Raw genomic sequence first — 17,508 nt, 5'->3', positions numbered from 1 at the left:
TTATGAACGCCTGTCCCATGGGAGAAGACTTTAAAATTGCTGACCCAGAAGATGATCTTGACACCCGAGTAAATGAAATGAAAATTTTAAATGAGAAGGTTAGGTCCAAATTCATGTAGTCTGACCACAGAAGTTTTTTTTAATTCAATGGCATGTAGTAAAGTGTAATTTTTTTTTTCAGGTGCTTAGCAACATTGAAAATGCGCAGAAAAGACAACAAAAGTCTTACAGGAACCGTAAGAGAAAGCTAATGAGCACAATCAGTCCTGGCGATGAGGTCTTGATTTCTCAAGATTTCAATATAAAACAGAGAAAAGACACCCTTGCTGACCGCCACAAAGGTCCTTTCACTGTGGATAGTATCTCTAAAAAGGGTGTGGCATCAGTGGTGAAAGATAATGGGACTCGATGTTGCATCAATGTCTCACGGCTAAGGCCTTTCTACAGGTTGGAAAGTAAGAGCTAAGTAGTGTTTTTTTTGTAATGGTTGACATGTAAGGTGTATATTGTAAAGTTTATTTTATTAATATTAGACTTAATTTTTTTTATTGTCTCTTCAGATCATGGAGCAGTTCCATGTGTGTCACTTCAGGACCATGAGTATGGTACACCTGATGAAGCAACAGACCATCCTTATGCTTTTTTCTGGAGAGAAATGGGAAAAAGACTTGGGTCCTCTCCAGGAAAAACTGGTAGGGGATGATTCCACCTAGCCCATTCCAAATTTCACTCTCCTTCACACACTGTTAGACACTACCAATAGTTTTTTGCAATCGTATATTCAGACCATCTCTCACATACTTACACTCTCACACCATTCTCACCCCCCCTCCCTTGCTAACTCTTTTAATTGCAGTTGAAATATGTCCTGGACAAAAGCCTTCCAGCAGCAGAATTGATTGTTAAATATGACAATATCTGTCTTACATGTGAGGACTTGTGGAGTCTTGGGTTAAATCAGTGCATGGAGTCTACTGTAAGTATATTCATGTTGCAGCATGCTTGCTCAAAGGCACAGAAATAGTTTTTTTTTTGTGTGTAATTTATGTCTTTATTTTGTTTTATTACGTCTAGATTGGGAATGCATGTTTTAAGATCACCAGAGAAGCTGCTCAAAAACATGTAATTAATTACAGAAGCTCAAACATTGTTATTTTGTATACTTCTTCATGGGTACTTGTATACATTTGCTAATCTTGTTGTGTTGTAAATAGGGGAAAGATGTTTACATTGCTGACATGTATGTGGTTCCCACATGGAAAACGATGAATGTGGACCCACTCTCAAGTTTACCGGTAAAGTTAAGTTAAACACACACACAGACAGACAGTTGCACATTAATGCAATGATTTCTGTACAATGCACAGTAGTTGAATGGTTGCATTTTCTTTCTCTACACCAGAACAATCTGTGTTCCAAGGATGCGATTTTGTTCCCTGCATGGAGTATGCAACAGAATCAACTGGATCACTATTTGCTATGTGTTGAGTTACAGTTTCAAAAAATAGATATTCAGATTTTTAGAATGAAGTTTGTTGATTAGCTTATCATTTTGAAATATGTCCATTGCAGGTTTTACTGGTTGTGGAGAGAGAGATCATTTTTCTAGATTCTGTACTCCCTGGTGGTTTTGGAGATGACTCGTACAAAACGATATTTAGGTTAAGAGAGAGGAAAAAGTTGCCCTTGTTCAGTGGCTTTTACCAATAATATTTTACGCAAGAGCCATGTTCTGTGGCTGCTGATTTACACAAAAGCCTTGTTCTATGGCTGATGATTTACAAAAAGCCTTGTTCTATGGCTGATGATTTACAAAAAGCCTTGTTCTATGGCTGATGATTTACAAAAAGCCTTGTTCTATGGCTGATGATTTACAAAAAGCCTTGTTCTATGGCTGAAAATTAACAAAAAGCCTTGTTCTATGGCTAATGATTTACAAAAAGCCTTGTTCTATGGCTGATGATTTACAAAAAGCCTTGTTCTATGGCTGATGATTTACAAAAAGCCTTGTTCTATGGCTGCTTATTTATAGCTTTGTTCTTTTGTTTTATGTTTACGCAGAAGCCTTGTTCGATGGCTGTAGGATTAGGTCTCATTTTATGAAACTAGACCATGGAGAACAATTGTATGACTATAGGTTTCAGTAAGTGTGTGTCCATAATTAATTTTTTTTCCCATTTTATGTGCAGACATATTGCAGGCCAGATTGACCCAAGACCCTGGACAGAGAAGACCGGCAGAAGTTTTGATGTAAAGCCTTTTCTTTATTTTCTTACTGGGTTATATAAAACTCTGGACATCAGTTGGCTTAAATGTAATGTAAGACTATAGATATTTTCTTTTGAAGAGAATTTTCTACTGTGATTTTGGGAAACTGAGCCATGACTAGCCCACCAGTTGATACTTTTTGCTATATTCATTCGTCTTCTTTCCACCATACATTCTTTCTTGTCCAGACCTAGGGACTTTCTGTCTATTTTACACAATTTGAAACAATCTCTATCTTCAGCACATCTACTTCATGTATTAATGGCTTTTGGCAGTAACTCAGTAAGGGGGAACCTAAGCTTACTTTAGTGAAGCACTTGTCTACATCTGTTTCTATTGGTTCAACACCTTTACTTAACAGTAATATTTAATATTTTGTTTCCAGCACTTCCCTCAACAAACTTCTGGGCACAACTGTGGCATCCTTATACTCATTGTAAGCATCCTTTTAAGTTGTGATAAGCAGCATTTTGAGTTATTGGGTATAATAGAGAGATTTATTTTTTTACAGTATGCCCTCTGTATCTGCACCAATACCCCATTTATCTTCACAGAGGTCAGTTGCATCTATTAATATAGAAAAAATATTTCAAACCCCACCCCAATTGTCTGATCATTGTTATATATGTTTTAGAATGATGTGCCATTAATCCGCCAGTGGTGGTGCATCCTACTGATGGAAAGATTTCAGATTGAAGGGTAAGGCCACTCTGGTAAAGTATTCATGCCTTTTCTGCATTTTATTTCATTTGATTACCTGCTGATTAAGTTTTTTGATTCAACAGACATGGCCAGAGGTTTGCTTTCTGGACTGACAAGGCTAGCAGGCTATTGCAAGGGACCCTTCGGCCACTTTTTAGGGTATCTAGGTCAATCACTTCAGACATTCCACCTCATGTGCAAACCATGGTCAACCGCACAGCCCAAGAAAAGAAGCTGGTAGACTTTGCTGTACAAGACCATGGAGTCCGGCAACATTTGTTGGTATGTTTGTCACACATTAACAATGTTTGTTATTTACAATTTGCACATTGTTTTACCATTACAGTGTTATAAGCAAATAAGCAAAAGGCCTTATAATTCATGCTTGTTGTCACCATGTGGGACTTTTTTTTTTTTTTTTTAATGTGGATTTATAGTCCAAAACTTTTAACATAAACTACTTTTTGACATTCAACTAGAAATGTTAAATGTTTGCTCATGTTTTGATGAAGTGCTTTTGGCACTTTGCCTTTTGACCTAAGGGTGTACTCTGTGGAAAAGAGCCTTCGAAGTGGCTCAGCAGAATCCAGAAGGGATCATCTCTACGGGTGCCAGTGTACCTGGACTCGGAGGAAGAACAGGACTCCCTATTTTTCTATCTTCAGGATGTCCTGAAATCTGCACCAGTAGAATTCCACATTGAGGATCAAGTGCAGTTCATTTTGGATGTTTTGTTCCCAGAGGTAAGGTTACTAGGTATGCAGTAAATATCTATTAACAATGTTAAATAGCCTGTTGTGACTTAAGTTACATAAAAATTTTAATCAAATGTATCTTTTTTTAAAATCCAATAGAGTAGTACTGTGAGACCATGATAACCACAATACATTTTCTCAGACAGTTATTGGGTCATTTTCAGCAGTGATACTAACGCTAATGCTGGAGTTTTTGAACACCTCAGTTTCACTTGCTTGACCTGAATAGTCCACCGGCGGTGGACATCCAGTGAGCATTGATGAAGGACTAGAGTATTGACAGCACAAACTGTGCAGCAACAGACTCAGAGCTTCTATCTGACTTTACATATACACTGTGGTGCAGATAGGTAGGAGTGTCTAATAGAATGAGAGACAATAAATGGACACAGTGTTTAAAAACTCCAGCAGCACTGATATATCTGATCCACTCACTGTACCAGCACAACATGCACTAACACCTCATACACCACCATACACTTCTAATCACTGCACTGCAGTGCTGAATCTTTATAATGCAGTTTTATAATTTATATTTAATTTTTTTAACCCTTTTGTTAGTGCATCACCCAAGCCATGTCTACACTACAGGGAATAACTATACAAGAGGCTGAAGAGTTGTTTCTTTCAGGTCCTAACTACAGCAGAAGGTAAAAACAGTTACCTGTGTTTGAAATATCTGTATGAATGTTTATTTATTGTGACTACCATTTTAATTGGGTGGGTGGTTGCGTGTTTGTGTCGGGGTACTTTGAGTTGGGGAGGGTGGGTTTTTGTGTTGTGGTGGGTGTTTGTGTCGGGGGGGTTGGGTGTGTTGGGGTGAGGTGGGGTGGGAGTGGGGTGAGGTGGGGTGTGTTGAGGTGGGGTGGGGTGTGTTGGGGTGAGGTGAGGTGGGAGTGGGGTGAGGTGAGGTGGGAGTGGGGCGGGGTGAGGTGGGAGTGGGGCGGGGTGAGGTGGGGTGAGGTAGGGTGGGAGTGGCTGGGTGGTTGTGTGTTGAGAGGGATGTTTTTCTTTTGTTTTGCTTTTTGCTCTCATGCTTTCTCTGAGAAGAAAATAAACTGGTATTTTGATAAATGTGTTGTACCTTATTTTTAATGGTTAGTAGCATATTGATACAGGACCACATTTAGAGACATGGTATTTGGTTCCCATTTCTAAACATTCTGCTGTGTATTTTAAGCAAAAATAAATGTTTTTTATTAATAAACTCTTTGTTAGCTTGAGGAATACTACAAATGGTCAAAGACCACACCACCACCCCATATAATGGATATAACCCAAACAGGTTTGTTATAATGGTAAACAAATTAAATTTTTTAAATGCCTCATACACCCTGTAATACTAAATTTGACAAAGCATAAAATGCACAGTTTATATATCAACTGCTCAAGAACAAAGAACATTATTTTCTAGTTGATGTTTGTATTTTACTTATTTATATCTCCCAGTCTATCTAGATTACAGAAAGATAAACTGCTAGTTAGCCTATGCGAATTATTGTGTTCTGGCTCTATTTATTTATGAATTTATTCATTCATTAATTCATGGTAAGCATTATAAATTGATACTTGAGCATGTAGATGTTAATCTTATCGCTAAAGGTGTAATTAAGTTAATAAAATGTGAAGTAGTTTACAGACTTGGCATATGTAAAAAAAAACACCACATACATACATTTTAATAGATTATTTTGTTTGATTTTCGAAATATTTCGTTTAAACACCTATCAGTCTATCTATAATTCAGAAAACGGAAGTTAAGCTTGAGCAGCGACCTCACAGAGCCGAAAACTGTTGACGCATGCGCACAACGGCTGGTGTAACAGCCGTGGCTACCTGATCTGTGCCCCTGCTCAGTTTGCAATGCGTGCGCATGCGCGGAACAAATCGGGCAGGGGGTACAGATCGGGTAGTGACACTGCTCCTGCCTTGGCCTGCAGCGGCGACATTTTTAAGCTGTTGACCCTCATTCATTTTCAGCAGTTGTTACTGCAGTAGGGGTTATAGCCGCGATGTTGCTGTGCCGTCCCTTTTGTTCTGTCTCACTGATACCGGAAGTACAGGACGGTGGAGATAAATAAATAAATGAAGAAATGTGGAAATAAATAAATAAATAAATGTAGAAATGTTGAAATAAATAAATGAATGAATAAATAAGTGTTGAAATAAATAAATGAATAAATGTTGAAATAAATAAATGAATGAATAAATAAGTGTTGAAATAAATAAATGAATAAATGTTGAAATAAATAAATGAATGAATAAATAAATAAATGCACATATAAGTAAATATATGAATAAATATATAAATAAATAAGAAATGTATTAATTTATTTATTTACCTATGCAAATATTAATTCATTCATTCATTCATTTATATGTGCATTTATTTATATATTTATTTATTTATTTCAACATTTATTTATTTATTCATTTATTCATGTATATATTTATTATTTCTACATTTATGTTTGCATTTATTTATTTATACTTATGTCATTTTTGGTCCTCCATAGTACAGCTCAAACACACACACACAAAAACCTATACAGTATGTGTGTATATGTACAGTACTGTGAAAATGTTTTAGGCCGATGCTAATTTCTTAAAACCAATCATCTCAATATTAAGTTGAGTTAATATTGAGTTTTACTTGGCAAAGGTACCACGTATTAAAACAGATACAAATAAAAATAAATACGGTAAAAAGTAACAAGAAGTCCACAGGTGCCAAACCTTTGTTTGGGCGAACCTATTTAAACCAATGTTTTTCATAGTACAAAGTAGGGCTGTGAATCTTTGGGAATCCCAAAATTCGATTCAAAATTGATTCTTGGGGTCACAATTCAATTTTTTCCTGATTCTTTCAAATCAGTTGGATTTCTTTTTCTTCATCCTCCATACTTTAGCGGCGCAACAACAAACACTGTAACACAACACTACATGCCCCTCTGTAGCCTAATAGGGAGAGGCAGTAAGAGCACTGTCGTGGGGAGCTTTTTAACTGTACCGCAGAGCTCAGCTAGTTAAAGAAACAGTCCGGGGTCTCCGTTCTCGTATTTGGTCTTCATAATGCATGCATAATGTTGTTACCCCTGTCTTAACTTTTGGAACATGTTACAGGCATCAAATTCAAAATGAGTGAATATTTGCAACATTAAATTTCTTGTCTTTGTAGTGTATTCAATTGAATGAGTTAAAAAGAATTTGCAAATTGTAATCTGTTTCTGTTTTCTTTTTTTCCCTTTATTTTTTAAATATGTAAACTTTATGAATTAAACATAAATTTAATATAAATCTTTGTTTTATGTCTTTCTTTGAGCTTCCAGACAAAGTTTTTCTCTCATTAACACTAATTGAGTAAACAGAATACTCTATTTAAACCAATGGTAAATTCCTTATTAGTGTTTCCTATAATAATATATAATAATCATATTGATGTACTGATGTACAAAGTGGTTATTTACATAAATTTTATGTACAAATAGCTTGTAGCTTGTAGTAGTAGGAATAACATTGTAGGTTCCTGAACCTCCTAGTTCTTAGAAAACAAATTCACCAACAGTAAAAGACAAAGTACCTTCAGTTACAAAAGTTTTGCTTAACTTGTGTTGGGCACTGGACCAAGTTCTGTGGCAGGATCTCAGCCAGCTTCAAGAACAGTCAGAAACCAGTGTAGGCCCAGTCCTGGTCCTACGTTCAAAAAGACACTGGGCCGAGTCCGGTGACCGAATCTCAGCCAGCTTCGAGGAGTCAGAAACCGAATAAGGCCCAGACTTGGTCCTGCGTTCAAAAAGACACTGGACCGAGTCCGGTGACTGACTCTCAGCCAGCTTCGAGGAGTCAGAAACCGAATAAGGCCCAGACTTGGTCCTACGTTCAAAAATACACTGGGCCGAGTCCGGTGGCCGGTTCTGGGCCACCTTTGAGGACAGTCAGAAACCAGCTAAGGCCCAGTACTGGGCCAGCACTCGGTGGCTATCTGGGAAGTTTATCATTTTCTTAAAGTGGGGAGACAGACCATAATAACTTTTTACTTTTGGAAGGTAGTCTGTTTTCTATTGGTTGAGAGACAAGAAGAGGATCTACAGTAAAGGGCTCATTCTCATCAGAGGAGGAATAAATTATAATCAGGATCCTCTCTAAAGTCCTCCTTTTTCTCAGACACATTCTCCTCTATGTCTCTGTCATGGTGAAAGAGATGTGAGAAATCCTCACTGAGAGAAAACTTTTCTTAGACGGCATTTTCAGTAGAGAGAGAGAGCAGAAAGAGAGAGAGACAGAACACAGAGAGAACTGGTTTAGAAGCTGCTGTGAAATCTTTTATATCTCTGCATTTCCACTATGTTGTGTGAACTATTAATATGTTTGTAGGAACAATATATTCCTCCACAGAATGAGAAATATCAAGTTCTCATGAGAATTATGTTTTTCCCGCCCCCCTGTCCTGTGAACTGTCAGTGGTTCTTGCACTAATACAGTTATAATTATGTTATTTTAGGGATCAAATTTTTTTGAAGATTATAAAATTGCATGTCATATTGACCTTCACATCATTCAACAAAAATGTGTTTTAAATTCTGATATTTTTTATGTTTTATAAAGCTAAAATAGTGTGGGGACAAATTAACCCCAAACAACACCGATGTATACAAATTGTGAACAAGACATAAAAAACATCCCATTAATTTAATGTTTACCCAGTTGTCCCCATTAAATTAGAAAAAAATAACCAAATATGAGGTAAATAAAATGAGATTAACTACTGACATACATGCGTTAAACAGGTCAAATTGACCCCAAACATAAAAGGAGGATTAAGTGACTCAAGCAACCAGGGGTGTTTGTTATATTTCTACACAGAACCAGATATAATCTGGCCCAAATAGTCTCAACATCAGTAACTTCTTCCTTTAATATGTACAAAAAGTTCTGTCTAAACTGGCTAATATTTTGTAGTAGAATGAGAATGCTTGCTGGACTCATTTTGGAAAAGTAAAAAAGAAAAAACACCATCCTATAAACAATTAAACTCTTAAACGAATAGTTTTTTTATTATATTTAATTAGTTTAAAACTGATGTTTGCATATGAAGTTTCAAATGCTTTTAAAAGTGTGAAGTACCCTTCTATACAGAAATCAGGAAGGGCCATTGTGATGTCAGAGAGTGATTTTACAGGGAGGTCTGTGAATGACCTCAATTTATGGAAAGATTTCAGAATAACAAGATCTTCTGCAGTATGATCTCCTTTTCAAGAATCTGCAGGACATCAAGAATGCAAAGAGAATGTAACCATAATATTTTGAATAAAATTTAGATTTAAAAAAGTTTCTACCGGAAAAGCAAAATAATAATTTATAAATGTTTGATAGTTTATAGAATAAAATTGTACTTATTTCCTCAAAGCAGAACAACTACAACCATTTCATCACCGCAGAGATAATTATTAAAGCTTTTAAACAGCAGTTTTAATCCTATTAAACATGTTCTGTGTGTAACTCCAGCATCAGTAGCAGTAACGCTAGTTCTACTTTGTAAAATTAAAGGAAAACCCCAGAGAAGTAGTTATACAGTGTTTTAAATGAGAGTTTTAGCTGTTTAGCTCCATTCAGCTCCATGTATTGAGGACTCCCTCGCGGGCTCCCTCTAGCGGTGATGGGGTATAATGTGATATAGCGGGGAAGGGGGCGGGGCTCTACATAACCCGGATGAGGCTGAGCTTTCGGGGTCTGTAGTTGGAGCGGAGGAAGAGCAGAAGAAGCTGAACAACAGAAGGTATGGAGAAATTTCTCTCTCTCTCTCTCTCTCTCTTTCAAAGGCAAGTAAGAGATGAGTAATCTACACAGATTTCTCCTCTGAAAACTGTTTATTTGGGTGTAAAGCGCTTCTGTTTATTTACAGTAAACTTAGATTTTTTCAGCACTGAGGCAGGAGCATTAGCATTAGCAACATTAGCTTGTAAAATGACCCAGTGTTGTTACGAATACCACACCTAACAGCTAAAGTTAATTATAAAGGAAAGGATTAACTATTACAGACAGCTTGTATATTATCCTACCATTTAGGCTATATAACAACAATTCATCACAAATTTAATGTGTTTAAGACATTCAGGCTGCTAATAGTATTTTAGTGTTTGGAATTGCCTGCTAGTTTAGCTAGCTATCTATATAGCATTGGTTAAGATAGCTAAAGGTGGCTAAAACATTAACTTCAAAATTAATGTACCCACCTATCCAGTTGCTGTATTTTTTTAAAACTTATTCAATATTTTTCTGCATCGTTCGTGGTACGTAAAAAGCACAACTCAGCTTTTTATGCAGAGATTTAAAAAAGTGTTAACAATAGTTAAATGTTTAATGATGTGATTTTTTTTATATGTGGGAATAGTGTTTAAGTGTTCATCTACAGTGGGAGCTGATGTGTTTCTTTAACGCAACTGGCAGAGAGAAAAAGAGAACTGTTTATTAGGCAGAACTGGCCCATAATAGGGGACCAAAGTAGCTGATGTTAGCTAGCTAGCTAATGTTACCAGCGTTTTATTATTATTATTATTATCTCGTTTCAGTTAAAAAAAAAAAGTAAAGGGGGAGAGAGAGGGGAAAAATTTATGTATATTGAACAGTAACAGAATTAAATTAAATGAGTAAATAAATTACAAACAAATAAATATTTAACTAAAAAGGGAGTAAGTAAATCACTGAAGATGGATTATTCAATGTCTGTTATAGATTTGATGTTGTCTATATTGCTTAAAATTGATGCCCAAATAGTTAGAATCCCTAAGGGAATATTAATTTTTTTCCATCTGAATAAACTGCATCAAATCTCTAAGCCACACAGAAGCTTTTAGAGGGTGTTTTGATTTTCAGTGTAATAGAATTCTCCTGTGAGCAAGGAGGGTTGTAAGGGCTATGATTTTCTGTGACTTTTCTCAGATATATCAAATATGGCAGTAAGTGGATTAGGCTGGAGATATATGTTAAGAGAGTCTGCACCAAGTAGAAAGTGCAGAATCCAGTTTTGCAGGAAGAAATAAATTATTATTGCAAATAGGGCTCATGTGAAGGAAGTGTTTAAACCCAAAATACTCTCTGAATTGATTCCATATTTTAAGTGTATTGATAACAATTGGGTTATTAGTGAAGGCAGAAACAGACAGGGGGAGACTAGCGGTGACCAAAGCCATAAGAGAGGTCAAAATATAAGAAAAAGCCTCAAGTTGACACCAGTCAGTATCTGGGGCATGAAGCCAGTGGGTAATTTTTGTAATATTTGCAGCCCAGTAATAATAACAAAGGTTTGGAAGGGCTGATCTACCCTGTTGCTTGGATTTCTGCAGTAGTTCTATACGTATTGTGGTGGAAAATAATGACAGGAAGAAAGAAACTGCAGAGTCTCTGAGTCTTGATCAGAATGAGTAACAAGATTTATTGAGAAGACACGCGTACGAATACAGAGTGATCTCCCCCCTTGCAAGAGTGCCACGCTCTCTTTATACCTTTTAGATCCTCCCAACCCTTACTATCTTACTTCCCAATTATGGGCACAGTGCCACCATTGTGACACGTCAACTTCTTCTGACAGGTGGTATGACATAATCCCTTAGTGAGCATATCAGGCTGGTTCTCAAAACACCCTGGCTTTCTGCAAGCAGAAGGAAAAATGACCCTGGCGCCAGAATTGTAGACAGAACAACCGTGACGTGCATTCCTTAGCACACACACATAGACACACACTGCTTTTCCCAGATAGAAAAACTCTCACTCAGCATCTTAGATATGCTCACTGAGGGAAGAATGTTAAGTTCAGTTTACTGAGTACACATTATCATCGCATGGAACAAAAAGTAATATCATTAATAGTCATCATTGTTTATGAATCATCACACGTCATTGATTATGAATCATTTCAATAAACACCTTCCATCACAGTATTTTTGGATTTTTGCCATTCCAAATAAACTCAGTAAAACATTTTTCAACAGACTTAAAGAAAGATTTACTAAGATACAGTGGGATACTTTGAAACGAGTACAACAATTTGAGAACATTCATTTTTATACAGTTTACCCTCCCTGCCAGGGACAAATTAAGTGACCTCCATTTTTTCAAGTCTAGTTTTATTTTCTCCAAAACAGGAGAAAAAGTATTTTCCTGAATCTTAAGTGCTAAATAATTAATGGGGAAACATTCACTTTTATCAAAATGTAATTTATATCCAGAAAATCCTCATTAGAATATGAACAATATGTGGCATACTAAGAACAGAGTTTAAGTAAAATAGACTGGGGTTCAATGGCCAAGGCAAACAGGAGAGGACTGATGGGACCACCCTAATCCAAATTTTGCTAAGCTTAAAAAGATATAGGGTCATTTAGGCCTGGACAATTATTAGGGCTGGACCCGAATATTTGTGTATTTGGATATTCGCTCATTGAGTAGGTATTTGTTTTTAATTTGGTATTCGGATATTCGTTTTCCCGTTAGAATATCTTGCGGCTCGGGACTGAATTGTTATTGGCGGGAGCGGGAGCGGGAGTTTAATCAATCCAGACGATGCTGGAGCAAATTAATAAATAGTTAAGAAAAGTGTAATAATCAAGCAGTTATTCTCATGCAAGCAACAAAAAACCCTTAAGAAAAATCTCAAAGTGGAGGATGGACTGACACACACACCGATGGTGTTTGGACGTGACCGCACTACTTAGCGCTGAATTGTTGTTTTAATAAATATATTAGTAAGTTTTAAGCCCTAAATGTAACTAGAAAAGGCAAAGTTCGTGAACAAACTTTAAGTTGGCTTGTCAAATAGTTACTAAGTTGTGTAGTGTTTGGTGTGGAGAGTGTGTGGCATGGGGTGTGGAGTGCGTGGGATGTGGAGTGTGTGCGGGGTGTGGAGTGTGTGTGTGGGGTGTGGACTGTGTGGTGTGGTGTGTGTGGGGGGTGTGGAGTGTGGGGGGGGTGGATTGTGGGCGCAAGGGTTGGGGAGGGGGCTCTTAAAGAAACAATGCACATGTATCTTGTAATAAAAAATAAAAATAGAAAATCTGAAAAGCGCCCAAAGATTTTCCTGTTTTTTTTTTTTTTTTGTTTGTTTTTTTTTTACCAAATTTTGATCATTACATGTTAAATTTAATAATTGTAAGTCAACAACAGGAGCTCCTTGTCAATCATTATCTACTGCAGCCAATCCTCTAACAGTTCTTTCAAAAAAGGCGGAAACTGTGGAGCAGCCAATCAGGTTATTATATCTTATTCAGGATATTATATCTTATTCGGTATGAGTAAGGAAAAAGTGGTATCAGTGCATCCCTAGTTTAGACTGTGTTTAATAAAAGTTCAGGTGACTATTTACTGGACCTTTTGATCAAAAAACCTCTGAGCTTCATCGGGCGAGTTAAAGACGTGGATGTTGTCCCCAAGAAAAACACGCAGCCGGGTCGGGTAGAGCAGGTGAAACCGAATGTTCTTCTGATACAGGACTTGTTTTATGCTGTTGATTCCAATGGCCAAAAAAAAAATTGTATGGTTTTTCCAGCTTAAAATGGACTCTTATAACAAAATCAACAAAGTTTTTTTTAAATTGATTTTATTAAAGTTTTATAAATTTGTTGCCTCAAGGCAACACTGTACCATCTTGGAACAAAAAACAATATTTCATTTAATAACACATAAGCTACAGCAAATTTAAAAAAAAAAAGTTTTTTTTTTGTTTAAAAAAAAAAGCCCTGCTGTTTTTAAGAAATCCTAGTTAAACCATTACTGTTGAATACAGTCTCCAGCTGCTCCTTTACGGATACTTTAATAATAATAATAATAATAATAATAATAATAATAAATATAGCCGCAAGTGGCGATTTACGGGGTTCGAGCATTACAGGCAAAGAGGCCCCTGAAGGCCAGTTAGGCTTAAAACATGTTGCTGGTTGACAGGCATCACCAAACTGGATGAGGATGACCAGCATGACCGTAAAGACCAAGCTAGATTACCAGCATGACTAATCTGGATGACTAGAATGACAAAGCTGGTTGGCCAGTATGATCAGCATGACCAAGCTGATTGACCAGCATGAAGAAACTTGTTGACGATAGTGACCAAACTGGATGATCAGCATGTCAAAGGTGGTTGACCTGTATGACCAAGCTGGATGACCAGCATTACTATGATGACAAAACTGAATGACCAGCAGGACCATAATGACCAGGCTGGATAGCCAGCATAACCAAGCTGGGTGTATAAGTTTAGACCTGATTAACATTCAGCCTGTCAAAAGCTTGCTGGAATGTGTTTGGCTAATAGTGACCACAAAAGTGTCAATATCAAAATTCCATTTGGTGTACCATTAGTGCATGGGCCATAGATGATAATTGCCAAGGCTGAGCTTGATAGCTTGTATGGTTCTTGAGAAACAGCTATCTAGCATTGGCTACGCCCCCTGGGGGTGTATGTCTACTTAAACTGACGGGGAATCTGAGAATCATGTTATGATCAAAGGACTGAAGTGGTATTAATGTCAGGTTAAGCATTCAAAAGTTATAAGTGTTAGAAGAAATTTTGCTGCACTATGGTAGAACTAATTTGCACATGGTGGCCATATTGTTTACAAATTTAAAGATTTTTAAAATAATTATTGAGGAGTAAGCTCTGCTGAACTGTTTGACACCAAACATGTCATGATTGGTCAACAAGCCAAGGACAAGTTCTCAAAAGTAGGTTTTGCATATTATGCAAATTTGCAAAAAACTTAAGTGGGTGGAGCAAGAACAAGTATGACCAAGGTGGCTGACCAGCATGACCCAGAAGGATAAAGATGTTCAACCAGCAAGACCAGCAAGATAAGTAGAGCTTTAATTTAGAATGATTCAGCTGTAACTGTTTCACCAAATGACCACCAGAGCGCAGCAAGAGACCACATATAACCTGCTGAGACTCTATCAATCTATCATTATGAGAGAGAGGTTCCAATCAGAGCATTTCTATTTATTACAGAGAGAAGAAAAGTCCGATTTGGCTCAAAATTGGTAGTCATGATCAAGTGGTCTGTATATATATGTATGAATTTGTGTGTTGATAGGGTCAAAGGTTCCTGACTTCTGTCCATTTAGGTTTGAAAAAAGCGATAAATTCGGTTTGGGGCCTACAAAATCACTGTTGCTTTTTTGGCCGTATTAGAGGCAAAAATATCAAATTTGGCTCAAAATTTGCAGTCAAGCTCAGCTCTTTGAGTCAAGCTCTTTGAAAAAAGCGATAATACAGGCTTACAGCCTACAAAATCACTGTATATTTCGAGCCGTTGTAGAGGGAAAACATGTCCGATTTGGCTGACAAGATCAGATTATCAGTCTATATATGTGTGTAAATTTGTGTATTGATAGGGTCAAAAGTGCCTGTCTTCTGTCCATTTAGGTTTGATAAATAGAATTAATTGAAAACAGTTAATTTGTCACTGTAGAGCCTACTGAAGACTTATTTGGCTCATTCTTGGCTGATGTGCTTAAAATGTTATTGCTAATGAGTGTTTTTGATATTTTTGACATGCCGCAAACATTGACAGAGTTGTGGCCAAATAACTCTGAAAAGGCTTTCACGTACATGTTTGACATGTACATGTTGGGGCCACAAAAAGTTAAAATGGCAACATTTTTTTGATAATTATTTACCTACATGGTCTCAAGATTGCATCAAGATCAAAGTTGATATGATTGGTTGAATATCCAGGGACTAGTTCGAAAAGTGTGATTTTTACTCTACTGGCCACTGATGCAAAACAATACATTTTTGGTAAAGACATGTAATTACAAAGTTGTAAAGGTTACAGCAAAGCATACAACTAAAAAAGAATCCTATGCCTGGGCCACACGTACATTTAGATATAACTGATTTTCTGCTATAGCGCCCCCTAGAGGCCAATCAACACCATATTTTAAAGGATGATAGAAGGCCCTCATATACATGTACAGTATAAGTGTCGTCCTGATTGGTGATTGTTTAGCTTGTCAAAAGCTTGCTGGAAACTGATTGGCTAATAGCGACCACAAAAATTTACATATCAAATTTTCCTTCAGTAGACCAATAGGACATAGGCCACAGATGATACATGTCAAACGAGAGCTTGATAGCTTGTACGGTTCCTGAGAAACAGATTTTTAGCTTTGGCTCCGCCCCCTGGGGGCGTACATCTACAAAGATTGACAGGCTACCTCAGAATCATGTTAGGATCAAAGGTCTAAAGCAGCATTAGTGTCAATTTAAGCATTCAAAAGTTACAGCTGTTAGAGTGAATTTTGGTGTGCCACGGGAAGATTAATTTGCATATGGCGGCCATATTGTTTACAAATTTCAAGATTTTTAAAATAATTATTGAGGTTGGGATTGTGGTGAGTTAACAAAAAACCTTTTTGATTTTCCATTAACCAAGGCATCATATAACTAAAGATTTTTTGCTTTAGCTGTCAGGGCGTGGGAGTTACGAGGCCTAACGCATTGACCTTCGTCATAGCGCCCCCTTGAGGCCGATCGGGCTCATCTTTGAATCTGAGTAGCGGTGAGATGTACTACCATATGACCAAGTCTCAGCTCTGTAGGCCTTACGGTTTCTTCTGCCCGATCACTTCTATGGCAGAAAAAAAAATGAACTATAATCAGAACAATTACAATAGGGTTTCTAGCACTACGTGCTTGAACCCCTAATAATATGCAATAAAAATATGAATGTGAAAATAATATAAAGAAATAATTAAAAGATAAGAAATAATAAAGAGAATCACACTTTGGGCAACTTTACATAAAATACACAATTTAACAACTCACCCCATATATTTTCAGAATAGTTAAAACAGAAAAAAATAAATTGAAGTAAATATTTTGCTTGTGAAATATTTGGCTTTATGAAGTAAAATGCATCGGAATTAGTGGATTTTTAAACATTTGTCCACAGTATCTAAAATAAATTGTTAAATGATTTTCACAAGACATTCACATATTACTAAATTACACATTTTTAACAATATAATGGATCCTGTTAATTATGATCCAGGTCTTTAGTTTAAAGAATTTTAATGGTAAATAATGTTATTGTCATCTAATAACTAGTTGAAACATTAATCAACAACTTTACAATGTTTGTTACTGTTGTAAGCACGGTTAATTAAACTTAATGTTATCTGTATTAAAAATGTTTTGTCAAACATTTATAGATTTGTCAAACAACGTGATTAAATGTTTAATAAACGTAACATTTTAAAGAAAAATATTTATTTCAGCTGCTGACAGCATGTTTTCTACTGTATTTTCCACAATAGTACAATGTATCACTTATTTTATAATCTGCATTATTTTATGCATGTATAAGTTTGAAAAAGCTTTTAATTAGTTTTAAACTCTGTTATCAAACTAGTTTATAATATTTTTGAAGTTTGTGAAGCATTGGTTTTTATTTGGTTAATATGTGTAGAATCTTTTATAAATTGGTGTAAAGGAAAAAGCTTCGGTCATCGTTGGTCACATGATCAGTGTAGAAAGCTTCAGATCAAAGGATAACATCACTCTTTCTTTCTTTTTCTTTCTTTCTTTAGCTTCCAGTGAGACCAGAACAGAATCAAGACCGTCTGAACAGTGGGCAGTCCTTATAAAGGCACTAAACAGATGTCAGTCTGATTATTGCAAGTGGCAAAAGGTGGCCTCCCTCTAGTGGATGGAGTACCACCAGCACCCCCTCACACTATGGATAAAGGTACAGAAGCTTTTATGGTAATATGAAGATGTAAGGGATTTAGGCAG

At 36.5% G+C, this 17,508-nt stretch overlaps 3 protein-coding genes across 12 annotated transcripts in view; all 3 read left to right on the top strand.

Moving 5' to 3' along the window:
- Positions 1-17,508, top strand: part of LOC111196344 (zinc finger protein 658B-like) — a 298,411-nt gene that overhangs the window by 35,250 nt on the left and 245,653 nt on the right. The gene's annotated exons all lie outside the window — the stretch shown is intronic.
- The window catches only part of LOC111189804 (zinc finger protein 239), a 140,060-nt gene that overhangs the window by 116,699 nt on the left and 5,853 nt on the right, over positions 1-17,508 (top strand). For 3 of the 6 annotated variants that reach the window (XM_049477584.1, XM_049477586.1, XM_049477585.1), the window contains exon 2: positions 17,304-17,461. The gene's annotated coding sequence lies outside the window, so the exon portion shown is untranslated. Of the gene's footprint in view, positions 1-9,417; positions 9,502-14,363; positions 16,274-17,303; positions 17,462-17,508 lie in introns of those variants that run through there. The other 3 variants (XM_049477583.1, XM_049477588.1, XM_049477587.1) reach the window with 3 other exon arrangements.
- On the top strand, positions 862-4,531 carry LOC125801467 (uncharacterized). 4 transcript variants are annotated; one of them, XM_049478240.1, is made up of 10 exons: positions 862-976; positions 1,075-1,122; positions 1,215-1,295; positions 2,190-2,250; positions 2,654-2,704; positions 2,780-2,824; positions 2,903-2,967; positions 3,054-3,252; positions 3,513-3,713; positions 4,287-4,531. In XM_049478240.1, exons 3-10 carry the CDS (start codon positions 1,270-1,272, stop codon positions 4,377-4,379), a joined length of 741 nt encoding a protein of 246 aa, XP_049334197.1. In that variant the 5' UTR covers positions 862-976; positions 1,075-1,122; positions 1,215-1,269; the 3' UTR covers positions 4,380-4,531. The 4 variants fall into 4 exon arrangements, with proteins under 4 accessions (XP_049334197.1, XP_049334195.1, XP_049334198.1 ...); XM_049478238.1 differs by having other exon boundaries at positions 1,403-2,250; positions 4,287-4,527; XM_049478241.1 differs by lacking the exons at positions 862-976; positions 1,075-1,122 and having other exon boundaries at positions 1,142-1,295.

The sequence above is a fragment of the Astyanax mexicanus genome, chromosome 4 (genome assembly GCF_023375975.1).
Source record: "Astyanax mexicanus isolate ESR-SI-001 chromosome 4, AstMex3_surface, whole genome shotgun sequence".
NCBI classification, from domain to species: domain Eukaryota; kingdom Metazoa; phylum Chordata; class Actinopteri; order Characiformes; family Acestrorhamphidae; genus Astyanax; species Astyanax mexicanus.
This window is presented reverse-complemented; position numbering and strand designations above follow the sequence as displayed.